Raw genomic sequence first — 27,946 nt, 5'->3', positions numbered from 1 at the left:
AACCAAGAAACGTGATGCAACGGAGTAGTTTACTGTAGGAGGCCGTACGAGGCGATGACAATGACATGCATCGTGACGTCGCTTCCACTGTGACGTAATGTGAAATGGTTCGATTACGAGGGGGCAGACTAAATGGCGCAGTGACAGGATAACGTCATTCAATTGTTACGTCATCAAAAAACTATACCTTTATTGTCTGATAACGTATTTTTTCCGATTGTTCTAACCGCCAGGCATCTTAGAAATGTTGGGACAGTATATCCGCTTACCTTTTCGTGAACACCTAATGTCTTCACCATGTGGTGGTGATTCACATGCCTGTACCGTAATCTGAACCGTAAAACTGGCTCTGCGTTTAACAGCGTTTTCATTTTTCATCATGGTTTTGTCGAATGTATTGTAACTCACACAGTGAGTGAGTGAGTGAGATGGGTTTTACGCCGCTTTTAGCAATATTCCAGCAATATCAAGGGGAACACCAGAAATGGACTTCACACATTGTACCCATGTGGGAACAGAATGCGCTATGCAAAAACAGTTTTTCCTAGAATGTACCACAGTGTCAACAGAAATGGAGAGAATTTGAATGTGCGATCTTAAAATCTTTATTTCCAATACTGTGAGGACATGGGTTTTTGAGTACAAAAACACCTAATCTGTGCAGACATGACATATAATGATATAATATATAATGATCTATATACTCAAATTTAATTTCCTTTTTTCGAATGCATAGAACAAACATTTGGCAGTATTCAAGGAAATATCTACATTTTGGGATGATAACAAAGACATATATTTTAGTATATTGGGAAAAAAATAGAATTTCAAACAATAGATATTTAAGTCTTAATGCAATGTTGGCTGGACAGAAAAGTAGGAAGAGATATTTATTGTCAATTACATTTAAGTTACACATGAATGTGCGATCTTAAAACAGCTGGTGTCAGTATTCAATAAAGAGAGTGCTTTACAAGAGAATGAGTTGGGTTTTACGCCGCTTTCAGTAATTTTCTAGCCAAAGCACAGCGAGGGAAACCAGAAATGGGCTTCACACACTGTACCCATGTGGGGAATCAAACCCGGGTCTTCGGCGTGACGAACGAACGCTTTAACCACAAGGCTACCCCACCGCCCTTAGTGTCAGTGAAGTAATACAGCGAAATCTCACTGTGGCATATGAACAGCAATCAACATTTCTGTGTTTAACTATTCTGGTATATCTCGAGGCCTTTATACTCTTCTTGTTGGGTGTCCGTCAGTGCATCATAGGTATTGTTGGGCGTGGTTCCTCTTCCTGGGGGCGGGGGAGGGACCCCCTTTGGAATGCGTCCTGGAACAAACAACATGTATGACTTGATCATTCTAGTGAACTATTTAAGAAACGCACACGACAGGTACCACTTGATCATTCAAGTGAACTACATATAAAACCTTCCGAAGGACATGTTCCAACATATTTTCGACAACAGATGAAACAGTACCCTTCTTAGCGGTAGGCCGTTTCCCATAATGGTGAGCAGGATCTTTCTTGTTCCCAGAATGGTTTGTTGGATCTTTATTGTCATCGACTGCAGAATCGCCACCCTTGCGTAAATCACTGAAGGAAATGTGACACAATACGGTATTATTGAACTGCTAAACTATCATGAATTTAATATAAAACTCCTTACCAGTATGACTTTGGGTCTATTACGAACTTGTGTATACGAGTGACTTGGTCTGGTCGCTATATGGCTGAAATAACGTTGATGCGACAGTAAACGTTAACTCACTCATTCCCGGTTAGCTATTAAATGGCGCAGGACCTTTGTACATGGAATATTTACTATTGCCGTACAACAAAACATCAAAACACTGTTGTACACTAGTCAGAATTAACCCAATGATTTCCCACATATACCCAACCTTAAAATCATTTCCCGTATGCTTCGGCCAATCTGGTCTGCACACATTGACACCAACGCCAGATAAAAAGTTGTATCGATTTTCACCCGAACAGTAAAAGGCAAATTAGTGGTGAAAATATAATGTGAACAAATGGTAGCAAATGTATATTTGAGATTGCACTTCATCAGCAAAGCATAAATTCTAGTAATATCTGGGTTGAATCCCATCCTGAATTCAAACCCACTCTAAGTAGGGCACCTAATCACCAGACACTAAGTAATGGATCTAACCCACTCAGCCACTGATCGATGAGGCTTCCAGAAAACATGTTAGTACGACAACTGGTAGTTAGATTACGTACTTTGTGTACCTCTCTGACAAGTGTCCCTTTGCCTATACTATGAATACACTATGTATTTTTGAAAGTGGTCAAATTGCAACATACGTTAGACTGGCGATTACACTTTCTCAGTGAACAAACTGTGTGCCCCTAAAAGTACCTGGTTTAATCCATTTAAACTATTGTTTAATTTAGGCAAAATAAACTTTTTAATCACACTGAATGACAATCTCACCTTTTCTGTTCGGTTCCTTTAACAGACCTCTGGCTTCCTGTAGGGATGGATGAAATGACGCCATTATTAGTTTGACTAGGTTTGTTTGTTTGTTGTTTAACGCCACTCTCAACAAAATATTCCAAGACAATCGAGTGATCAACAGCATGAGCAACGATCTACGCATGACGTGTCAACCTAGTCAGCGAGTCTGACCACCCTATCAATCATGGGTTGCTGAAGACCAATTCTAACCCGAATATTCACGGGTGGTTCGACCAGGGGCACGGTCCGGTCCATTTGTTTCAATAACTTTTGAACAACTTCTTACAGTGATTACAAAAGGTAATCCGAATATCCGATATATCGTTATTAAATGTGAACTCGAAATGACAAGCATTTCACGTCAAATGGTAAGAGCGAATGGCCGTACTTCAGAAAATATGCTATCTTAAAAATAAAAACAGTACATCCATATTAGGAAACTTACAATGACGTCTTTCATTAATGTAAAATCCCAAGAATAGTTAATTTTAATCTAAATTATCTGCCGAAAAAGGATCCCACAGGGCGTGGAAAGGAAAAATTGTGACGAAACCTGTATCCAAAGGATTATACATTCTGTGATGACATATGTTCTTTGGTGAGTAGTTTAACGCCGCACTCAGCAATACTCTAGCCATATGGCGGCGGTCTGTAAATAATCGAGTCCGGACCAGACAATCCAGTGATCAACAGCATGAGCATCAATCTGCGCAATTGGGATACGATGATGTGTGTCAACCAAGTCAGCGAGCCTGACCACCCGATCCCGTTAGTCGCCTCTTATGACAAAATTGGGTTGGTGAAGACCAATTCTAGCCGGTATCTTCACGGGTAGATGACATTCGTGGAGGGAGTAATGTGAATAAAGATAAAGAAATCTTTGCCAATTTGAATTTCAAGTCAACATATAATGTTGACTTGAAAGCACATGCTGTTCATCTCTTAATATTAGCATGCTAACAATGAAAAAACTTACTTCGTGCTCTCTTCAATCCAATGACTATCAGCATCCCGATCATGGACACGCCCACGCCCACTGCCAGCCCGATCCCAACACCCTTTAAATGCTCTTTGGATTCTGAAACAATATTAACTCGTGAAGGATCGGGTTAGAATTGGTCTACGGCAGAGGAGGCGACAACGATATTGGGAGATGAAGCTTGTCTACATGGATGCCATGTTATCACAATCTCGCAGATCGATGATCATGTTGTGAATCACTGGATTGTCTGGTCCAGAGTCTAATTTTTACAAACCGACTCATACAGGTGGGTTATTACTGAGTGTGGCGTTAAACAATTAACAAACATTATATTCTGAGCTAAAAACTAGGTGAGCTGTTCGTTAATATTGCCTAAATGCCATTTAGAAAGTACAATCCCTAATATAACATGTGCATCAATATTGCATGTTTAATAGGTGAGGTGAGGTGAAACTGGGTTTTACATCGTGCTTGAGAATATTTCGCTCATATGACGACGTGCATGCGGGTGTATGTGTGTGTGCGGCTGCTTGTACTAGCCCAGACTGAAGCTGGTTTTATAGTGCTAGCCCACTGAGATACTATGCCGCAGTGAAGCATGAATATCCCACTCAGACACATTATACTGACTCCAAGCCGACCAGTCCTTGTTGTACCCATTAATGCCGAGCGCCAGGCAGGGACCAACAAGTACCATATTTTAACGTCTTTTAGTTTGACGCGGTCGGGGATCGAACCCGCGAGCTTCCGCTCTCCGGGCGGACACTCTAACAACTACACCACGGAGGCGGTATCATCTGTTTAAGAGTGTCGGTTGGGTAGCCTTGTGGTAAAAGCGTTCGATCGTCACCAGTACAGATTCCCCACATGAGTACAATGTATAAAGCCCATTTCTGGTGTCCCTTGTCGTGATACTGTTGGAATATTGCTAAAAGCGGCGTAAAACTAATTCCATTAAAGAAGATCAAACATTTGTCAGATATTTTAATCTTGGATGTTCCATACCAAGCTTGATAGTGCGTTATGGTCTAGTAAAAGAATACGGAAATCGACATGTTTGGGGGATATATTACCTTGGAACTGTATATGAAGTTCCTCTGTGAAAGGGCTGTTGTTGACCTTTCCATCAGCCGTAGCAACACTTTGAACTCTGACGTCATATCCTGTATCAGTGCGCAGGTCCGTGAGCAGATAGTATACCGGTAGTCGAGGACAAACACTTTTCACGGGCCGGAAGTTCCAGTTCTCCTCTGATGACAAACCAGACCTTCTGAAGGTCACGAAGAACATAAACTTTTGCCATTGGTCCTGGCTCTCATTGAGTCCCGACTCCCAACTTAATAATGCTCCAGTAGGGAGGGGAGCGGCAATGCGGAAGTTGACGGGGGCAGATGGCGGTTCTGTATTGGTAAAACGTTACTGTTATAGATTTCGGATAGTTGTGCACCAGGCATATTTGTGAAGTAAACATATGTAATTGTCATGGTCACTTCACTTATTCATGGTTCAAGATATTGAGTAATCACTATAAGAGACATTTTGTTCGATGGGTATTTAGTGTGCGTGTGCGTGTGAGTGCGTGGGCGAGCATGCTCCGTGGGTGGAGTTTAAGGGTAAAATATAACTATGTATTGATACAATTTGTTATTTTCATCCCCCCGGAACATAACTAAACAAGAGTTATCAGAAGATGACACATCCCCCCGACCCCCACATTTTTGAAAGAACAAATCATCTGACAGTTACTTAAAGTCCAGCTTGATTTATTTTAGACTAAGTCCAAATCGTTTTCATGGAAACTGAGAAAACTATTAATGACAGAAATCTGTAAATAACAAAAGGCACCACTTCGAGATCTGTCTCATATATCTGCCATGTTCTGTTGAAAGATATTGAACAGTTTTCGAGTTGTGCTCCAGACACGAAGCCCACCTCTCCCTTTTGAGACTAAGTCCGAATCGTTTCCATGGAAACCGGGAAAAATAAAAATGCCCAAAATCTGCAAATAGCAAAAGCGCCACTTGGGGATCTGCCTCACATATGTGCCAAGTTTTGATGAAAGTTATTAAGAAGTTTTCGAATCTGTAAATAGCAAAAGGCACCACCTTAGGTTCTGTTTGAGATATCGACCAATTTTTGTTGAAAAAGCTAGTAACGGTTTTTGAGTTATGCTTCGGAAACAAAATGATTACGGACGGACAGACGGACGAGGCGTCGACTATATCCCTCCGCATTACATGCCGGGGGGATAAAAAACATTCAGTATTTTTTTAACATAAAATGGTATATATAATTATATATCAAACAGAACCTGAAGTGATGCCTTTTGCTATTTACAGATTTTTGTCATTTTTTTGTCTTGATTTCCATCGAAACAATTTGGACTTAGTCTCGAAAGGAAGGGTGGGCTTCGTTTCCGGAGCACAACTCGAAAACCTTTTAATATCTTTCAACAGAACTTAGCAGAAATATGAAACCGACCCCAAAGTGGTGCCTTTTGCTATTTGCGGATTTGGACATTTTTATTTTTCTCGGTTTCCATGGAAACTATTCGGAAAAGGGAGGGATGGGCTTCGTTTCGATTCAATATCTTCCTTAAAGACTTTGACAGATATATGAGACAGATCTTGAAGTGGTGCCTTTTGCTATTTACAGATTTTGGCATTTATATTTTTTATGATTTCCATGGAAACGATTGGAGCTAGTCTAAAAAAAATCAAGTTGGACTTTAAGTAACTGTCAGATGATTTGTTCTTTCAAATTTGTGGGGGCCGGGGGGATATGTCATCTTCTGATGACTCTTGTTTTCTTTAGGATCACCATGATGCAAGGAGTGTTTTAGCCTGTAAATACGTGTTTTAGTACATAAGAGCACCCTATGTGTAAAATGACATTAACTAAATAATAAACAGTGTATTAAATACTCTAAATCACAAGTCATTCTCCTTCTAAAACATGGGTTAGAGCTAGGACTGATTTGACATTTTGATAATCACCAATTCGTGGTTTCTCCGTAAGGATAATGGTTGTAGCTGCGCAGCCACCTCGTGAGCATGCCGTGACGTCATACGGACCGAGCGTATCGTCATCAGCCTTCACGTGAAGCCGTGTCCGAATACCCCGTGACGTCACATTCTTGCCGTACACGCGGTACACCCTCTCTTCAGTTTCCAAGCCAGGTTGTTGCCCTTGGAGGGTTCGTCCGTCACGTGACCAGTGCACCATGACGTCAGAAGTGTTGAGGAACTTGGCAGTGAGGACAACACTTTCTCCTTGCAGAGCAAATACAGTGTTGCGGGCGTAGTCAGCCCGGGGCGCAGCTGAAACAGTGAGTGAGTGAGCGAGTTTAGTTTTACGCCGAACTCAGCAATATTCCAGGTATATGGCGGCGGTCTGTAAATAATCGAGTCTGGATCAGACAATCCAGTGATCAACAGCATGAGCATCGATCTGCGCAATTGGGAAACCGATGACATGTGTCAACAAAGTCAGCAAGCCTTACCACCCGATTCCGTTAGTGGCCTCTTACGACAAGCATGGGCTACTGAAGGTCAATATTCTAACCCGGATCTTCACGGGTATGAAAGGTAAGAAGTAATAGATTTTAGATAACTGTTTCTCAGTTAAGTACGAACTCTAGTAAGGTTGCGTCTTCCGTCCCAAGCACGGCGATTGTTCTCAAAATAAATAATAGTGTGTGACTGAGTTAAGATTTAAAGTCACAACGGCAATATTTCAGCCATATCGTGACTGAAACTAATTCTAAATTTAATATACATACATCTAATATATAAACTGACTGACTTTGGTTTTACGCCGCTTTTAGCAATATTCCAGCAACAGCACGGCGGGGGACACCAGAAATGGGCTTCACACATTGTACCCATGTGGGGATTCGAAACCGGGTCTTCGGCGTGACGAGCCAACGCTTTAACCACTAGGCTACCCCACCGCCCCTCTAATATATAAAACCCTGTCAACGAAAGACAGTAAAATTACCAGATTATCGCAAAATGAGTTAAAACTAGCATATATATCTTTAAAAGTAGAAAACTATTTTGGGACAAATCAATGTAAGTGAGTGAGTTATAATTTATCGTCACATCGGCAATATTTCAGCCATATCGTGACGAGAACATTTAATTGTTATGCATAGTAATTTATGGTAAATTATAAAAACCTGTCATCGAAGGACAGTAAAACCGACTAGAATATCACAATATCAAGAAATAAAACTAGCATATATCTCTAAAATAGGATTTCAGATTAGGACAATACAATATAAAAAGGCTGAGGATCGCCAACAACTGAAGGTAGACCACCACTCTAGGGACCATGGGGACTTGCAGTACTTTGGCTACCTGCATTGACCCTAGCTGGATTTATACCATCCCTTCAGCCATTGGCGATTGTACTGATAGTTAGCCATAATAAAACAACAAATATTCTACGATTAAAAAAGTGTGTAGATCAGTTTCGTACTGCCATATATTGTGACAATAATTTTACAGTACTTTAACCCCCTGTGAGGGTACAGCTATATCACCACAAGACTAGGGTTGGGTATTGCCAAAAGTTTCGTACTGCCATATATTGTGACAATAATTTTACAGTACTTTAACCCCCTGTGAGGGTACAGCTATATCACCACAAGACTAGGGTTGGGTATTGCCAAAAGTTTCGTACTGCGATATATTGTGACAATAATTTTACAGTACTTTAACCCCCTGTGAGGGTACAGCTATATCACCACAAGACTAGGGTTGGGTATTGCCCAAAGTTTCGTACTGCCATATATTGTGACAATAATTTTACAGTACTTTAACCCCCTGTGAGGGTACAGCTATATCACCACAAGACTAGGGTTGGGTATTGCCCAAAGTTTCGTACTGCCATATATTGTGACAATAATTTTACAGTACTTTAACCCCCTGTGAGGGTACAGCTATATCACCACAAGACGTACTGCCATATATTGTGACAATAATTTTACAGTACTTTAACCCCCTGTGAGGGTACAGCTATATCACCACAAGACGTACTGCCATATATTGTGACAATAATTTTACAGTACTTTAACCCCCTGTGAGGGTACAGCTATATCACCACAAGACGTACTGCCATATATTGTGACAATAATTTTACAGTACTTTAACCCCCTGTGAGGGTACAGCTATATCACGACAAGACGTACTGCCATATATTGTGACAATAATTTTACAGTACTTTAACCCCCTGTGAGGGTACAGCTATATCACGACAAGACGTACTGCCATATATTGTGACAATAATTTTACAGTACTTTAACCCCCTGTGAGGGTACAGCTATATCACCACAAGACGTACTGCCATATATTGTGACAATAATTTTACAGTACTTTAACCCCCTGTGAGGGTACAGCTATATCACCACAAGACTAGGGTTGGGTATTGCCCAAAGTTTCGTACTGCCATATATTGTGACATGTGTTGGCGTATTGCAATATGTATTGTGAAATTGTAACCCGTGGTTTAAGGTCATGGAATAGCGACCGCAACACTCGCCAGGCGGCGTAGCTGTCGCTATTTTTAGAAGCGACGCAAAGTTGGACAACTAACACCGGTCCTCTTCGAGCCTGTTTTACGCTTATTTCTGTGACGTTTTCCGCGAATATTTTTGCATATTCATGAACTGAAGGCATCAGTGATGACGAATATTACATAAAATATTTTTAGAAGCAGATTTCGGCTGCAAAACGAGGTGAGTGAAAATGACCATGTTTGAAAAAACACTTTCCAGTGGAAATTTCACTGATTTTATTAATTATTCGCAAACTTCATATTTGTTTATGTCTAGAAAACATTTTTTCAAATTTTTATTACCCCAGCAAAGTATTTTAAAATTGGCTTGAAAAGTTCGTAAATGTAAAAAAATTAGAGTTACCTCCCTTGCCCATGGTTCCCGCGAATGACTTCCTGGTTTCAACTTGTGATGTTTTCTTGTCAAGTTTTGAAGAAAATGAGTAAAAGGGAGACTTTGAGGTTAAATATCATTGCAATATTTTGTTTTTATGACATCCTTGCATCTTATAGAAGTGTTGCCACTACGTTGTAAGAGGTATGTTCACTGTTTTTCATGATTTCTATTTTTCCTAAAAAGGAGTGAACAAAACAAAAATGGAGTTTTCAATGGATGCCAATTTTTGAGTCTCAAGTGTTATTTTCAATTCTTTCTTTGAGCCTTTTATTTATATAATATTACCATTGCATCTTCGGAAGTTAGCAATATTCACACTTTGAGATAATTATTATAAATGTTGCAAAATGAATTATAATTATTAACCAATTTTACATACTTCTTAAAATAGATATTGGATTGATTGACCATCACTGGCATCAGAGTATTTAGCAACAACAGTGTGAAATTGGATATTATAAAATGAGGTAATAAATAATATATATCTTCATGATTTTGTGATACATAAAGGTATTGTGAAATTGTCAAAACATCATTCTTATGAATATAATCAATAGTGCATCGCTTCATGAAATCTTCAAAACAACCTTATTTAATTGAATCACATACAAATTAGTCAAGTATTTAATTTATAACCTTTTCTTTTCAGCTTCCACCTCCAGGAAACCTATGCCCCCCTGCTGTTACATGTACCTTTCCTGGTGTCTTCTGAGTATATCATGAGTGAGTAATCTGAATTAACAAATATAATGCCATGTCTTTATTGTTGTTGTTTGAATTGAACCACACATACAAATTAGTCAAGTATTTAATTTATACCTTTTTTTTCAGCTTCCACCTGTGCACATCCTACCTAGGCCCACTGTTACATGTACCTTACCTGGTGTCTTCTGAGTACAAACTTGAGTGAGTAATCTGAATTAGTAAATACCAACCTTTTCCCAGCCTGTTAGCAAATGATAAATGTCTTTAAATAAACATCTAAGTCATTCAATTCATCTATTGAAATATGTATCATCTTGCTATTTGGTTTTAACATTGATGTGTCAATGTGTTCAATTTAATATTTCAGATGTACACTGTATGCATGCAGTGACCAAGCTGCCTACTAGTCTATAGGTTTCATGAAATCAATATGTCAGGTATGATTGAAACTACTAACGTAAGCATTTTTAATTTTTTTTATTCATCGTTAAGAAGTTGTCTTCAATGCAAGTGGAGGACTGCAAAAATATCGCAACTTGTTTCAGATTCAAGTTCGGAGTCAGACAGCATCATAATGCCTAGGAAGTCGAGAGCCAAAAGGAGGAGGTCACCAGAACAGGAAGAAGAGGTACATGATGCATTAAACATGACATTGTTGCAATATTTCTTTTGTTAAAGAGAGAATACATTATAACTCAGAGTCTATGGAGCTTATGCTATTATATTACTTTTGTGGGAAACCATATACCGTTGCTTGTCAGCAAATTAGGGCAATTAATTGGGTTTTATGACACATTTTGTCCAGTATAAGATTTGATCATGATGCTGAACACATATTGGTCAATCATGCCAACACTCCTTATACACTCAGTGAGTAATTTGGTTAGGATCATGCCCATCAGTGTGTATGTATGTAACATCTCATTTCTGGGAACAACAGTTATGAGTTATTAATTAATATGAGCAATGATCAAGGTCAAACTATGGAAACAATGCATCTGGCCACTGTCAAGACTCAAATGAGATTGTACAAGAAAATGTCTGCAAATTGAAGACTTCGCTCTAAAGTTAAGAAGTCGGGAAAAAGTGTCTGCAGCGGCGTCCGCCATTTTGGTTTGTTTATCCCTCCAACGAGTGCCGGTACCAATCTATTTTTATTTATTTATATGGTTCAAAAGTCACGCAAATGCAATTATTTGACCGGAAATACAAATGTTATTAGTAGTTTTGACTACATCACGAAAATTTCCGATCGTGGTCAGGGAAATTGCCGATCGTATCGGGTGAACCGGTTCGCGAAAAGTGTACCGCAATATATCGTATTGTGAAGTTCGAATTGCAATATTGCAATATACCGGTTAACCGGTATTATCGTCCACCAATTCACAAGACCCAACAGTATTTAACGCTTCACTGTTTTTCACAAGACACAAACATTCTTCTGTTTTTTCTCGAGACCCAACTGTCCTAAAGCTGAGCACTGTGTGCAAAGCTGTTGAAAATTGACCAATCTGATCTCAAAGAAAGGGTCAACAAAACTGTTTCCATTGCACGAACACAACGTTCCCTGAACTTTGCAAGCTCGTTTTGTTATTGCACATCCAGTCTGCGTTTTATGCAAAACTTAATAATCAAACCGCGATCATGTTGTTCTCAATTGAATTTTCATCATGGTCCGACATCAACAATGCAATCTTGATAGGGGAAGAGCCATTGCGTGGCTCCAGGATTGTTTGACACAAAGACATGTGGCTCGGAGGAGTGGTTGTAGCCAAAGTGTGATTGGTTGAATATAACTTAAAACGTTTATAAATTCACACTTGACCCCGTCACTATATGGCTGGAATAATGCCGATGTGACGTAAAACCCAACTCAACTCAACTATGGCAGCGGTTCCATGCAACCAATTCAATTCAATATCGTCCCAGCTCTGAGGCCAAGTTGATGATGTAACAGGTGACCGGGTATGCCTTACAGCTTGATGACCGGTATGCCGTACAGGTGGCCTTACGTCAGCGCACCGTCACAGCTTTACCGTACAGTATGCGCACCGTTGACATGCCGTGGTTGGCCTTACGTCAGCGCACCGTCACAGCGATGACCGGTATGCCGTACAGGTGGCCTTTACGTCAGCGTCAGCTTCGACTTTGATGACCGGTATGCCGTACAGGTGGCCTTACGTCAGCGCACCGTCACATGCCGTACAGGTATGCCGGTGCGCCTTTTACGCCAGTGGCCTTTGACCGGTATGCCGTGACAGCGCACCGTCACAGCTTGATGACCGGTATGCCGTACAGTTGGCCTTACGTCAGCGCACCGTCACAGCTTCATGACCGGTATGCCGTACAGGTGGCCTTACGTCAGCGCACCGTCACAGCTTGATGACCGGTATGCCGTACAGGTGGCCTTACGTCAGCGCACCGTCACAGCTTGATGACCGGTATGCCGTACAGGTGGCCTTACGTCAGCGCACCGTCACAGCTTGATGACCGGTATGCCGTACAGTTGGCCTTACGTCAGCGCACCGTCACAGCTTGATGACCGGTATGCCGTACAGTTGGCCTTACGTCAGCGCACCGTCACAGCTTGATGACCGGTATGCCGTACAGGTGGCCTTGCGTCAGCGCACCGTCCGGTATGCCGTAGCTTGATCAGACCGGTTGATGCCGGTATGCCGTACAGTTGGCCTTATGTCAGCGCACCGGCTTGGCCTTACGTCAGCGCACCGTCACAGCTTGATGAGCTATGCTGTATGCCACCGTCCACAGCTTGATGACCCGGTATGCCGTCAGCGCTGCGTCAGCTTGATGCAGGTATGCTTACGTCAGCGCACCGTCTCAGCTTGACATCAGAGAGATGATCTGCGAAATTTTGGACATCATTTAGCAGTGTTTATTTCTCAAACCGCCGAGGTTTTTCATTTATATTTATACCAACGGATATTAAATTTAATATTCCACATTTCTGTTTAATTTTATAGCCGTACGCAGTTCCAGGACCACGCGAGCGCAAATCTCGCACAACTTTCACTTTTCAAACCTTATAAAAATGTGCGCCTGAAAAAACACTCGGCATCAAAAAGGGCTTAAGACTTGTAGGTAGATGATCTCAGTCTTAACTTTTAAGACTAAAAAATGTACGTGATCCCCGATTTAAGACAATGTTTTTGACTAAAGATCAAAATGACAGACTTAAGCAATTTTTAGACTTAAGTCACTTTCATGACCCCGGGGCCAGGTGTCGGACCAGACCATAAGGAATCGTTTTCGAGCCAACAACTTTCGATCGCCGCGACTGGTGCACACGTCACAGAGACTCGAGATGACGCCAGTGGGGGCGTGTACTCTTAACAGTTCAACGACGGCAGAGATCGACCGACCGGCCAGGTGAACTATTTGCTGACGTCAACGTCAGACAGCGTCACCGTTTGGGCGGTATTTCGGGGATGGTGTGGGTTGGGATTTCTGTGCTCCATATCCAGGGAAATTTGACAGGTATCAGATAAAGGTACGAAATTTCGCGTCCGTTTGTTGTTCCTACTCTTCGCCAAATTGGAGCTGGTTCTCTTCTTCAGGATGAAAATGCTAGGCCACATCGGGACAAAATGGCAAAATGGCCTGCATACTCGCCTGAAATGGCACCGATTGAGCATACTTGGGACGAGTTGGGAAGGAGGGTGAGAGACAATCATCATCATCATCCTGGTAATCTTCAAGAATAGTTCCAGTTTCTTCAGGCAGAGTGGCAGGCTATCCCACAGATGGTTTTCGCGGTCTAATTGACAGTATGCCACAACCTTGTGCTGCATACTTAGGATCACGTGGTGGTTTCACCCATTGTTTCTGGAACTGATGAATTTTTTTCAAAGGAATCTTACGATCACTGAGTTTGCAAAGAGTATATGATGTGCACACAGTGCTCAGCTTAAGGACGGAATATTCCAGTTCTAACCATATTTATGCTTGGAAATTCTGTTTTATATGTTTGCTATGCATAATTAAATGTCATGCTGAAATATACCCTTGACCTCTTTTGAGTAGTATAGGAGTACCTTGAACGATCACCTCCTCGGTGACAGTATGGTTGACACTTCCGTCTGACGCCTCCTCCCCCGAGCTGGCGGCGCACTCATATCTCCCGGCATCCTCGTAGCTGGCTCTGTCTAGACGGAGATCTAGTTTCCAGTTACTCTTCACCCCTCGCTCCTGAATGAACTGATCCCCCCAATACTGCCGCATCCAGTAGATGGTCAGGTTGGTGGGCGTTGACTTGGACGCGGCAAGACACGATATCACAGCAGGGGCCGATTCCCTTATTGTTTTCTTGAACCTGAGGCTGAGTTCAAAGGGATCTGAAGGAGTAAGTGAAATATAGTTGAACTAACATCCTCAAAAGCTTTGGAGAATGAATGACAGGTAGAGAACAAAGACAAAAAGAATGAGTAATCAAATATTTCATTACTCTGCAACAGCAATCTGTCATCTTTACGCGACATATTGAACCCGGGGCTTCGGCGTGACGAGCCAACGCTTTAACCACTAGACTACAAACACACAACCCCCCCCCCCCCCACACACACACACGCACGCACGCACGCACGCACACACCGTGAAGGCCAATCCTAAAAGGAATACAAAGAATATCAGCTGACAAACTAAAACGCCTTTGCTGATCATTATATAGATCTATCCATTCCAACGTATTAATATGAACGTGAGTATAAATATTTGTATTGTTGAAACGTTAAATATGTATGAATGCAGTATCAACTGAAAGAAGATTTAAACAAGATACATTTCAATACATGAGTGTCATGTAACAGTGAGTGAGTGAGTTAATATTTATAGTCACATTGGCAATATTTCAGCCATATCGTGACGAGAACAATTAATTATTGTATACAGAACAATTAAATTAGAAATTAAAAGCCTGTTGACGAAGAACAGTAAAACTACCAGTATATTACAGATATTAAAGCAAAACTAGCATGTTATCATAAAACGATATTTTTACAGGGAACAATACGATATGAAAACGGGCTATAGATTGCCAACAACTGAATATAGTGTAATAAGAATAACATTTCCAAGATTTGCAAACGACTCTATAGTCTCAGTGTTCGGTTGTTAGGCGGTGGCCGTTGGTGATTCTCTTGGACGAGGAAGCTTTCGGTTACATCCTGGCAGCGTCATTTGTTCAGGAAACAATTGCCTATCAGCCTATTTGTGTCACTTTTCAGACGATTCAGAATATGTTTAATCGACCCCGGAGACCAGGCCCTCGTCACCACCCTGCAGTTACAAAATGTTTGTTTTTGTTTAACGTCGCACTCAACAGTAGACCAGACAATGCAGTAATCAACAGCATGAACATCGATCTACGTTATTTGTTTTCTGTTACATGCATGAACCAACTCAAAGAGCCAGACCAACCGATCCCGCTAGTCGCCTCTTACGACAAACAAGGGTTGTTGAAGACCAAGTATAACCCTGGGCCTAGATTTTCGAAGCTCTCTTAGCGCTAAGATAGTCGTAAGTGCCATACATTAACATTAACTTACGACTATCTTAGCGCTAAGAGAGCTTCGAAAATCTAGGCCCTGATCTTTACAGGTCTCAGTAACATGAACCAAAGTCAATATAACATACTTACAGATAACGCCAATGTCCATATTTTCATTGTAACCCTTCTTGATGAAGTTGAAATTCCACGTCCGTCGATTGTACATATTAACCGCTACTTTTGACACATTGATTTCGAGTCTGAACTGATTTGCAGTGTACAAACATACGCACTTAAATCCAGGATAGCTTTGGCAAGTTAGCCTTGAAGGGTGTGTGAATGGGATCGAGCACAACGTCTTGCTAGATGGATCTGTACTGCTAGAATTCACAACGTTCAGCGTTTCAGAGAACGGACCAGTATGCCACATCACCACATTGTAGGTGAAAGGTTCTCCAGCAACGGCTCTCTTTGGTCAGTTTTGTAATCTGAATTTCATATGCTGCAAAACAAAATGATCGAAATAAACATAATCGCCAACAAAAGATCCCATGCCAACGGGGGGCCATAGCGAGTCGAAGACATAGACTGACTGAGTTTGGTTTTACGCCGCTTTTAGCAATATTCCAGCAACATCACGGCGGGGGACACCAGAAATGGGCTTCACACATTGTACCCATGTGGGGAATCGAACCCGGGTCTTCGGCGTGACGAGCCAACGCTTTAACCATTAGGCTACCCCACCGCCCCTGAAGACATAGAAGTTCTGGCCCAGCAACAATACATGATAGTTGTGTAACGTCGTACTCAGCAATATACCAGCTAGATGTCTGTGGCAGTGGTTTGTAAATAGAGTCTGGACCAGACAATCCAGTGATCAACATCATGAGATTCGAACTACGGAATTGGGATACGATGACATGTGTCCACCAAGTCAGCGAACCTGATGACCCGATCCCGTTAGTCGCCCCTTTCGTCCAAGCATGCGTTGCTGAAGATCATTGCCAGCTCGGCTCTTCATGGGTACAACAATGTGTGGTTGTCGGAACCGTTTTCACTCGAAAACCCAGATAACAAACTGACGCCATTACTTCTAACGGAGAGAATTAAAAAATTTGATGCATCAGTGACAAAAATAAATGCAGTTCATTCCATTCCTTATTTTGAGTTAAACCATACGTTCCCGATTTTTTTCAGGTGAACTGACTGTCTGACTGAGTTTGGTTTTACGCCGCTTTGAGCAATATTCCAGCAACATCACGGCGGGGGACACCAGAAATGGGCTTCACACATTGTACCCATGTGGGGATTCGAACCCGGGTCTTCGGCGTGACGAGCCAACGCTTTAACCACTAGGCTACCCCACCGCCCCTTTTTTCAGGTGAACAGCTGACATGTTTAAGATGGTTACCACCGATAGGGCAGAAACGCTCACCTTTCGGCGAAAACCTATTTGATAACATAACCTTGTATGGTATGGATTTACAACTTCTTTATTCTTATTTATTAATTAATTAATTATTATATATATTTGTAAATCCATACTATATATTGTTACGTTACCTTCCAACTTATAAATGCCCATCAAGCACCTTTTTAACAGTAATTTATAAACAAGTGCTCTGTCATCGTATCTCATGGTGTCAATCACTGGATTGTCTGGTCCAGGCTCAATTGTTTAGAGACCGCGTCTGACAGCCGTGATACTGCTGAATGCAGTGTCAAACACACATATACTCATGATAAAGTCGATTCCATCAATTCGCCCGTTTTGTGTACTACGTCTAACTGCCATTCCAAGTCTTCTAAATTAATGTTACCAGATGGCTGTATACCCAAGTCAAATAACAAATGAAATTTAAAACTGAAATTAAAATATTAGCCGACTTACAAAATTTGCGGAGCATAGCATGTATTATTGAGTCATCAACCAAATAAAAGTGTGAGTGAATTCAAATTTAACACCACATCAGCAATATTTCAACCATATGAACCAAGTAAGAAACCCGATATGGTGCACCAATGTACATACCGTTATGGCTGTAGAAACAGGTAAGAAGTAGAAACGACAGCAAGCTGTAACGAGCTGCTCTTCCCATGACTGACCCTTTGTCTCGGGGCTCAGAGCGGGCATACACGTTTTCTCTTAATGGTTGTACGTAATATTTCCTCATCACGTGTATTCAGGCTTACGCTGACAAAAGGAAGTGAAAAATAGATCAACCCGGGTGGAGCTATGAGTGTATCGCTGTGTATCCGTGATTGTAATTCCTCCATCGCGGTATTAAATAACAATTACGCCGTTTACATTAGAGTGACGTCTCTCCTTTGAGGGACGGTGGTATAGCCTGATGGTTAAAGCGTCCGCTGGTGAAGACAGGAGTTCGATTCCCAGCATGGGTACAGTGTGTGAAACCCATTCTGGATTCCCTCGCTGTGCTTTGGCTAGAAACTTGCTAAAAGCAGTGTAAAACCATGCTCTCTCACTCTCTCTTTACACTAAAGAACATTTACTTAAGGGTGAAGATCCCCCGTTTTCTATCCCCTGTGATGAAAGAATCACGGTGTATTGATTGTATTGATTTTTCGATCACGAGGAATAAATATTTCAGTTTCAAATCAATTAAAGATATTTTTATAGAATTAATTATCCTTAATAATTAGTGTTTTTAAAAGAAATAGATTTGTTAGAAAAATTGTGAATAATCTGTTTTGTATATATACTAGCCACATAAAGAAACTGTGCATTGTCAAAATATTATCCCAGTTGATAAGTACGATAACAATGTCAAAGGTACATATAAACTTTAATGGAGGGATTATGAGACCATAACAAGTCGGGAGAATTTCAACTGAAAAGTCAATCACAATGACGTCCACAAGCGGGACAGGGGTCATACGACCATGTCACAAGCTCAATAACGGGTATGTCCACCATCGGCATTGAGAACAGCAGTGCATCGACGACGCATAGAGCCTATCAAACGTGCAAGGAAGGCTTGTGGGATGTCACGCCAGATTCTCTTAAGTTCTGTTGCAAGGTCAAGGACGTTATCTGGCGGATGAGGAAGACGGCGTAGACATCGATCCATCTCGTCCCAAACATGCTCTATCGGGGAGAGATCCGGTGAATTTGCAGGCCAAGGCAGTAAGTCAACGTTGTGGTGTTGCAAGAAATCCATAGCAACCCTTGCCGTATGAGGGCGGGCTGTTATTCCACCCCAAATCATCACGGAACCACCACCAAAGCGATTCCTCTCCAAGACACAGGCCTGTGCATAACGTTCTCCCACGCGTCTATAGGCACGTTGACGTCCATCACTATGGGAAATGTTAAACCTGGACTCATCTGTAAAAACAACATTTCTCCACCAAAACAAAGGTATGCGGACATGATTTCGGCACCACATTCGGCGAGCTTGTCGATGACGTTGTGTCAGGATAGGCCGTATGGCGGGACGTCGTGGTCAGATCCCGTGATTACGTAAACGTTGTCGAACTGTGTTGGGGTGGATACGGCGAAGTCCAGGGATGGTTCGGGCAGTCATCACTGCAGTCTGAAACCTGTGGCGAAGATGGGTCACCCTTATCCATCTGTCCTGTCTTGGCGTTATTACACGTGGACGTCCAGAACGTGGCCGATCGATGACGTCATTTGTGTTCTGGTAGCGTCTCACCAGTGTAGAAATGGTGTTCCGGTGGCAGTGGAAATGTGCAGCCACTTGTCGTTGAGACATTTCACCCACGGACCATCCCAGTGGCCTCATGACGTTGTGCAGACGTGAGCCTTGGCATGCTATGCGTTTCAATAGCCGTTTAATTTTTTGAACGATCGCAAGGGCAGAGGTTGAGCTTTCCAAAGTGACAGTATTGTGTGGCATTCATTTGCTCTGTTTCTCTGTCCCGGAATGCACGTGCAACAACGTATTGCACGTCTCAAGGACGAACCCACTGACGTCACGGAACGTGGCACGTGCACATATGTTGGATACATGTCACTAATCTCTGAGTTTAAATCCTTATGTGTCTACACAGGTTTGATCAGTTTAGATTTTAAATTTGTGTATGCACAGTTTCTTTAAGTGCCTAGTATACATCAATGAAACTTAAAAATGGGTATATTAGTCATTTTTTAGATTGTTAGTGGCCGTATTCTCAAAGGGGGTTAAAGCACTGTAAAATCATTTTCCTTCTGAGGGGATATATAAGTCCCAAAACATTCAAAGCATATTTAGTGAGTGAGTGAGTGAGTGACGTATCCCGACGCGTCATTTGTACATATAGCCATATAGCTGGAATATAGTTGAGTGCGGCGTTAAACTAAACTCATTCACTCATTTGTGTATGAAGAGGGAATTAGAAGCCTTTGAGGGACGATCAATGAGAAATATATTGCGAAAGAATGCGAAATAAAATGCAAAATACCAGTGGATTTTCTGCTGACCAACATTTAGGTATAAGGATGTGTTGTTGCCAATTCATCCTCGTTGGAGAACAAAGGTAAGAAGAAGCGTATCGTGGTACAGGGAAGTGTTCCTATCAAAGAAATTGAGAGCTATGAACATGAGGAAAGTATTCTGCTGAAATCCTTAAACCGTGAACTCGTATTGTTGAACTTGTATGAATTTATCGGCAGGTTGTCCGGGTTGAAATGAAATACGAGTCGATATGTGTAATTATCGACCAATGGCTTAGATACTCTTGGAGTCACATGGAAACCTTCATTTCAAACTTAGGGTCCCAAGAAATGGAGAGGAACATTTTCTTGCATTGTAATATAACATAAACAACAGAACACAGTGGCAAAATCTTAATTCTGTTTGTAACTGCAAAAAATCAACAAACAAGCAAAGTCGGAGGAAGGTTTACATTAAATTAAGGCACGTCCCGCTCTCACGACCCAAGAAGAAGTCTTTGTCTTTTCCGAGAGGCCATTCCTGTAAGGCTCTCATGACCAATTAAGCAATTAATTTCAGCAAAACAACTTTCCCTTTTAGTCCCCTCTCCGCCCTGTACAGGAGGCCCCAGAGCAGCTGTATCAGAGTGTCAAGCCGCTCCGATGACAGCCTGTTTCTGTGCGACCTCCTTATCAGGTTCTGTACACTGAAGCCCCTCTTAACAGTTGCTGTGATGTGAGTGAGTGAGTGACTTTAGTTTTTTGCCGCACTCAGCAATATTCCAGCTATATGACGGCGGTCTGTAAATAATCGAGTCTGGTCCAGACAATCGAGTGATCAACAGCATGAGCATCGATCTGCGCAACTGGGAACCGATGACATATGTCAATGTTTGGATGTGGATGATCAACAGCAGGAACATCGACCTACGCAATTGGGATACGAATACATGTGTCAACGAAGTCAGCCTCTTACGACAAGCATGGGTTACTGATGATCAATTCTAACCCAGATATTCGCGGGTCGATACTTGTACAAGGATAGTACTGCTAATGCACCATATCCTTGTCCATTCCCTCAAGGTCTCCTCAGAATCTACAAAGGTCTTCTCACCATGACTGTAGAAGTCAATGATGTTTTGAAGTTGTTCCGTCTCCCAGTGCTTTCGTGCATCTGCAACATCGAATGAATATTTAAAACAACAACAACTGAGACTTGTTACACATCAGTTGTCAGATGTTTGTATCATCACAATATGTAAAAACTTATCATACTTAAAAAAAGCAGACTGTAAATTATTTAATATGCTTAAAATTAATCTATTCTAAAGTAAAACGGTGTCTTTCATGTATATATACTGGCCACATAAAGAAACTGTGCACACAGAAAATATAAATATAGGCACACAGCGTATTTATACATAAATACATTTGTGAACATAGCAAGTATTGGAGACAATCAAACGCTCATGCACGTGCCAGGCGACGTGACGTCATTGACGGTGGCGTATGGCCTTGCAATGTGTTACTGCACGTGCAGCCCGTACAGCTGCACACAACATGTGAAACTCTGAAATTGCTGTCAATGTCGAAAGCTTGATCTTCGGTCATTTAAACGTTCACAAATCCACATGGGAGGTCACATGCACATCTGCTCAACGTCATGAAGCCATTGGAATGGTTCGAGCAGGAATGAGCCAACAACAGGTGGCAGCACATTTCCAATGCCATCGTAACACGATATCTGCATGGGTCAGGCGTCAGGTTTCATGGGTGAGGTTACAGTAATGACGTCGCCGACCACCCACGTTCTGGGCGTTCCCGACGTAACGACGCCAAGACAGGACAGGTGGATTCGGGTGACTCATCTCCGATACAGGTTCCAGACAGCAGTGACCACGTCCCAGACCATTTCCCAGGCCTCCAATGCTCATTTGGTAGCCTCTATGAGTCGTCGTTGCACTGCTGTGCTTCACGCACATGGTGGTCATACCCGTTATTGATTTTGTGACTTCGTCATGTGACCCCCAATTCGATTTTGAACTTCTGACGTCATCGTTACGGATTTGTTCATGTTCTTTTGATAATTTCTTGTGGTCCGATACTTCAGCTTATAAAGTGTCTACATTATTTCGTCTTTGCTGTGTTGTATTCCATTTCTAAAGGCATTTTCTGTGTGCACAGTTTCTTTATGTGGCTAGTATATTTGTGAAATTGTACTGCAGTTTAATGAAGCTTTGTCTGTTTTCACCGGCTTGCCCAAATTGACAAAACATTTTACAGTTATATTACCTTCAGACATGAAAGAAAGTCCCCTAAGTGACAGTACTGACATGCATGTCACAACATCAGTGGCCACAACTGGGAATCTGCACTCAAGCTCGCTCTTGAGGTTTTGCAGGAAAGCAGCCCTAACATTTAAGAACTGCTTCCCAACGCAAGGCTGACACTCAAACTGGGCAAATGCCGGTCCATTTTCTTCCTTCAAATACTGCAGTTGCTAGAACAGAGTAACATGCAAAGTGAGACTTTAGAAGAAATTTTCATTCTCAAGTATTCTCAACCATGGGGCAATTCTTTCATATTACCACTAGTAAGAACCAAATAATTGTTTCAAATTTGTGGATGATTTTGTTTTAAAACTGATTGAAACTATATTGATTTATGATACCTGTATAACAGTAGTAGAGTAGTGTAGGGTTTTACGTCACAATTTTTCGGCCATATAGTGACGAGATCACGTTTTCTATCATTACCATTTTAAGTCCAAGGTCCAAAAGAGTTATGTTTTAAAAACATATATTTTCATCACATTTTTATTTAAAAACAGAAAATGTCATAGCACCAAATACAAAAGCAAGCAATTCGTTATTCTCTTTACAAAGTTACAATTTATGATACAGGTCAACCTCCCTCAGGTAGTTTACAATCAGATGCCCGCTCACGCGGGAAAACAGATCTTTCAGATTTTTCGCATCATAATGTGAGTCCCTTGCAGTCGAAAGGTCCACACAGTCAAGCAGGATATGGTTGATGGTGAATCGCAAGAGACACACATGGGAGGTCCATCCCCATCCGTCTTCAGCAGATAGTCATGTGTAAACCGACTGTGGCCAATACGACATCGTCCTAAACTCACCTCAGCACACCTTGACTGACAACCCAAGTAGGTATAACCAATTGTTGGCATCAGTTCATGAAGTTTATTTCTTCCTACTTGAGTGTCCCACCCCTTTTGCGTGAGGTCCCGAGTAAAACTTTGATAGTGGGTTTGAAATCACTGTACGGGGTCAGCAGTGGGGTTAAGGGCATGTCAAGAGCCGCCTTAGCTGCAGCATCGGCCTTTGTGTTACCTGTTATGCCGACGTGACCCGGCAACCAGCAGTGAGTGAGTGAGTTAATATTTAACGTCACATCGGCAATATTTCAGCCATATCGTGACGAGAACATTTGATATTGGAATGAAATATATGTAAATTATAAAAATCTGCCGACGAAGGGCAGTAAAACAACTAGAATATCACAGATATACATGTAAAACTAGTAATAGAGTCTAAAACATTTTAACCATAGGGGACAACACAATATAAAAATAGGCTATAGATCACCAACAACTAAAAGTAGGTCACCATACTAGGGTCCATGGGGACTTACAGTACCTTTGCTACCTGCATGGACCCTAGATGGATTTACACCATCCCTTCAGCCGCTGGTGATTGTAGGATAATTTAGCCGAAATCTAAATGAACAAAAATACTACGTTTAAAAACTGGGTATGTGAAAATTCTACTTTGAAAGTTTTGGGACTTACGTACCCTCTCAGGAGGACAATAATTTTACACTACTTCAACCCCCTTTGAGGGTACAGCCACTAACAATCTAAGTTACTAATCTAAACTACCAATCATTAAAATACATCTATCTACAGAACATGTTAATCAGAATTCATCAATGAAGTCAATTTCTTTTAAAAACAATAATTAAATGAGAATTAACAGTAGTAAAAAGATCCTTAAGTGTTTTCACACTGAAATATTTATCCCTTATGATGGAGAATTCAACACAGTCAAGCAGGATATGCTTGACCGTAACTCTCTCATCACAAGGGATACAAAACGGAGGATCTTCACCTTTTAGCAAGTATTTATGAGTATAACGCGTATGGCCAATGCGACATCGTCGCATAATGACCTCTTGAAATCTGGACTGGCAACCCAAGTAGGTGTAACCAATGTAGGGTTTTATTGAATGTAATTTATTAATACCTACTTGGGTGTCCCACTTCTTCTGCATTAGATCGCGGATGTATGTTCTAATGCTGGCTTTATAATCAGAGTATGGGATAAGAAGTGGTGTCACAGACTTGTTGAGTGCTACCTTGGCAGCAAGGTCAGCCATGGTGTTCCCAGAAATGCCAACGTGGCTGGGTAACCAACAAAAGACGATGTCGCATTGGCCAGTAGCAAGTTCATTGTACAATTCAATAATTTCTAATAAAAGTGGATGTTTGCAAGAAATATCTTTAATAGCCTGAAGACAAGAAAGAGAATCGGAAAAGATGATGTATTGTTCATATTTACGGTGTTTATTAATATAGTTAAGAGCTGTTAATATGGCGTTAGCTTCTGCTGTGAAAATTGAGCTGTTATTTGGTAGTCGAGAAGATATTGTTCGGGATCCAATGACAGTGGCACATGCCACTTCGCCACCATCCTTGGACCCATCAGTAAATAAGGATTTGTATGTATTATATTTATTTTTTAATTGATTATATTCTTGTTTATATTGTAATTCATTAGTGACAGATTTCTTAAACTTTGTCAGAGTTAGGTCAACTTCAGGCCTCACCAGTTGCCAAGGCGGAGAAGAAAGAAGACGGGAAGGAGCTATATTTTCCAGCTCAATGCCGGCAGCAGAAATGAAGGGCTTAATTCTGTGCCCAAGAGGAGGAACAAGAGAAGGTTTTTTGTTGTATAAATCCTCATAGAGGGGATTAAAGACACAGTTAAATGCAGGGTTAGACTCGCTAGAATATAGTTTAGTAATGTATTGTAAAGATAATTTTATACGGCGTTGTCGAAGAGAAGGCTCATCTGCTTCAACATAGAGACTATCAATGGGAGAGGATCTGAAGGACCCAAGACAAAGTCTCAGACCTTGATGGTGGACTGAATCTAAGAGTTTTAGGTTGCTTTTACAGGCTCCACCATATACGATGGAGCCATAATCAAGTTTCGAGCGGACTAATGATCGATATAAGTGGAGGAGGGTAGCTTGATCCCCTCCCCACTTTGAGTTGGAAACAACTTTCAACAAATCAAGTGCCTTCAGGCATTTGGCTTTGAGTAATTTAATATGTGGCAAAAAGGTTAAATGGGAGTCGAAAATTAGACCCAAGAATTTGGCCTCCTGAACAACTTTGATGGGAGTGCCATTTAAAGATAGTTCTGGATCCTTATGAGGCTTATATTTTCTACAAAAGTGTAGACAATTAGTTTTGGACTTGGAAAATTTAAAGCCGTTTTCAAGACACCATTTATTTATTTTATTGAAACACAACTGCAATTGCCGTTCAATAGTATGCATATTTTTACCACGACAAGAAATATTAAAATCATCCACAAAAAGTGATCCATCAATTGAATCGTTTAAAACCTTTGATAAACTGTTTATCTTGATACTAAACAATGTGACAGACAAAATACTGCCTTGCGGGACACGCTGATCCTGATTGTAATGGTCAGACAGGGTTGAACCCACTCGGACTTGAAATTGCCTGTCATTTAATAAGTTGGATATAAATTGAGGCAAACGGCCTCGTAATCCAAAGTCATGTAAATCTTTTAAAATCCCATGTTTCCATGTCGTGTCGTATGCTTTTTTCTAAATCGAAAAAGATCGACACTGCATGTTGTTTATTAATTATGGCATTTTTTACAAAAGACTCTAAACGTACTAAATGATCGATGGTACTACGGTTTTTACGGAAACCACATTGTATATTAGTTATAAGGTTATTGGTTTCCAAGTACCAAACAAGTCGATTGTTGATCATACGTTCCATGGTTTTGCAAACGCAGCTAGTCAGTGAAATTGGTCTATAATTAGAGGGATCAGTATGATCACGTCCAGGTTTAGGGATGGGAACAATAATAGCATCCCGCCAAGACGAAGGAAAATTTCCAGATGTCCAAATGTCATCAAAAATATGTAAGAGCGTCTCTAAACATGATTCAGGTAAGTGCTTCAGGAGTTGATAATGTATGTTATCAGCCCCTGAAGCAGTATCATGAGCCTGATCAAGAGCAGTATGTAGCTCATGTATCGAAAAGGTTTCATTGTAGTCTTCCCCATTATCTGAATTGAAATTAAGAGAGTTCTTTTCTTGCTGTTTTTGATATTTTTGGAATTCAGGTAAGTAATTAGATGAGGAAGAATGTTTGGCCAACGTCACACCAAGTTTATTTGCAATGTCTGATTTATCAGTCAATAACTGATTCCCATCTTTGAGATGGTGAATGCTACGTTTAGAGCCCTTACCCTTGATTTTCTGGATCATATTCCACACCTTTGATATAGGTGTGCGCGAATTGATTTTTGAGACATACTTTCGCCAAGAGTGGCGTTTATTTTGCTTTAAAGTACGTCGTGCTTTAGCGTTTAAAATTTTTAATTTGTCCAAATTGTGGACCATAGGATGACGACGGAAATAGTGCTCGGCTTTCTTCCGTGCCTTCCTAGCTTGTTTGCAATCATTGTTAAACCATGGTTTTCGTATGTGTGGGTTTGTAGAGGACTTAGGAATACATTCATCGGCAATTTTATTCAGTTCATCAGAGAATAGTTGGACAGGGTCAGCAACATCTATAAACAGTTCCGGTTTTAGGTTGTTTGATGCAAGTATTTCAAATAAAGGCCACTTGGCCTTAGTAAAGTTCCATCTTGACATTGGAGGAACATCAGATGGAGTTATGGCTTTTAGAATGGTCGGAAAATGGTCACTTCCACACAGGTCGTCATGGACTGACCATTCAAACTCATTCAGCAGGTTAGAGTCGGTAATGGATAAATCAAGGGAAGAATATGTTCCTGTACCAGGATGTAAATAGGTGTGGGAATTATCATTAAAGATACATACATTGTTATTAGAAATAAAGTCTTCCAGCATTTTCCCTTTTGTGTTGGTATGTGTACCTCCCCAGAGAGGGTTGTGGCCATTCAAATCACCCATGATGATACAGGGATTGGGAAGTTGGTCATAGAGTGCCTGGAGATCAACAAGCTGTACAGAGGAGGAAGGGGCAATATAGAGAGAGCACAAAGTAAAAACAATGTGCATGGTCACACGAACAGCAACAGCCTGAAGTGTTGTATTCAGAGTAACAGGACTGTGTATTACACCCTGCCTGATTAATATGGAAGATCCTCCAGTGGCTTTTGGCCCCGTAGGAGAAAAGAAGTTGTATGAAGAATATTGTCTTATATCAATTTGATCTGTTTCCTTGAAAAACGTTTCTTGTAGACAAAATGCCGATGGTTTAAAATCTTGTATACGTAACTGTATATCATTAAAATTATTATTTAGTCCTCTACAATTCCACTGAATAATGTTATTAGAGCTGCTCACGGAGGTGAAATTGGAGATCGTGAGCGGGAGGGAGGTTAATTCCCATGGATTGGGAGGGACGGACTCACGTCCATCTCCAGAGGAACCTCTATCTGAGTTGTTGTAGGAGAAGCGATCTCTAAATTTGTGTGTTCCCTCGCCTTTTGTGCTTGCTTTTTTTCGTTACTTGTTAAATGAGTTTTACCGTCTGCGTGAGGGTCATTCTCATTTCTTTGCTGTGGTTCACGAGTTTTTTCCTGTATGGGTTGAGAGTCTGTCTGAGACGAAGATGTTACTTTCCTCTGAACC

General features: G+C 41.2%; 1 protein-coding gene and 1 long non-coding RNA gene across 3 annotated transcripts; one reads left to right on the top strand and one right to left on the bottom strand.

Moving 5' to 3' along the window:
- Positions 1-589: 589 nt before the first annotated feature.
- On the bottom strand, positions 590-17,784 carry LOC124283033. 2 transcript variants are annotated; one of them, XM_046719044.1, is made up of 9 exons: positions 17,668-17,782; positions 15,786-16,137; positions 14,185-14,484; positions 6,468-6,791; positions 4,545-4,871; positions 3,466-3,567; positions 2,466-2,502; positions 1,485-1,600; positions 590-1,333 (listed from the first exon to the last, which is right to left on the bottom strand). In XM_046719044.1, the coding sequence occupies exons 2-9, from the start codon at positions 16,063-16,065 to the stop codon at positions 1,206-1,208; spliced, it is 1,614 nt and encodes a 537-aa protein (XP_046575000.1). In that variant the 5' UTR covers positions 16,066-16,137; positions 17,668-17,782; the 3' UTR covers positions 590-1,205. The 2 variants fall into 2 exon arrangements, with proteins under 2 accessions (XP_046575000.1, XP_046575002.1); XM_046719046.1 differs by lacking the exon at positions 3,466-3,567 and having other exon boundaries at positions 17,668-17,784.
- LOC124283034 lies at positions 9,550-10,761 on the top strand. The gene is made up of 5 exons (XR_006900291.1): positions 9,550-9,568; positions 10,077-10,150; positions 10,259-10,333; positions 10,500-10,569; positions 10,678-10,761. It is a non-coding gene; the product is annotated as an uncharacterized LOC124283034 (long non-coding RNA).
- Positions 17,785-27,946: the final 10,162 nt, after the last annotated feature.

Source organism: Haliotis rubra, unplaced genomic scaffold (assembly GCF_003918875.1).
Source record: "Haliotis rubra isolate DU_JTF1 unplaced genomic scaffold, ASM391887v1 Scf309, whole genome shotgun sequence".
In the NCBI taxonomy this organism is placed as follows: domain Eukaryota; kingdom Metazoa; phylum Mollusca; class Gastropoda; order Lepetellida; family Haliotidae; genus Haliotis; species Haliotis rubra.
The sequence above is the reverse complement of the archived record's forward strand: the minus strand, read 5'-3'. Positions and strand labels throughout refer to the sequence as shown.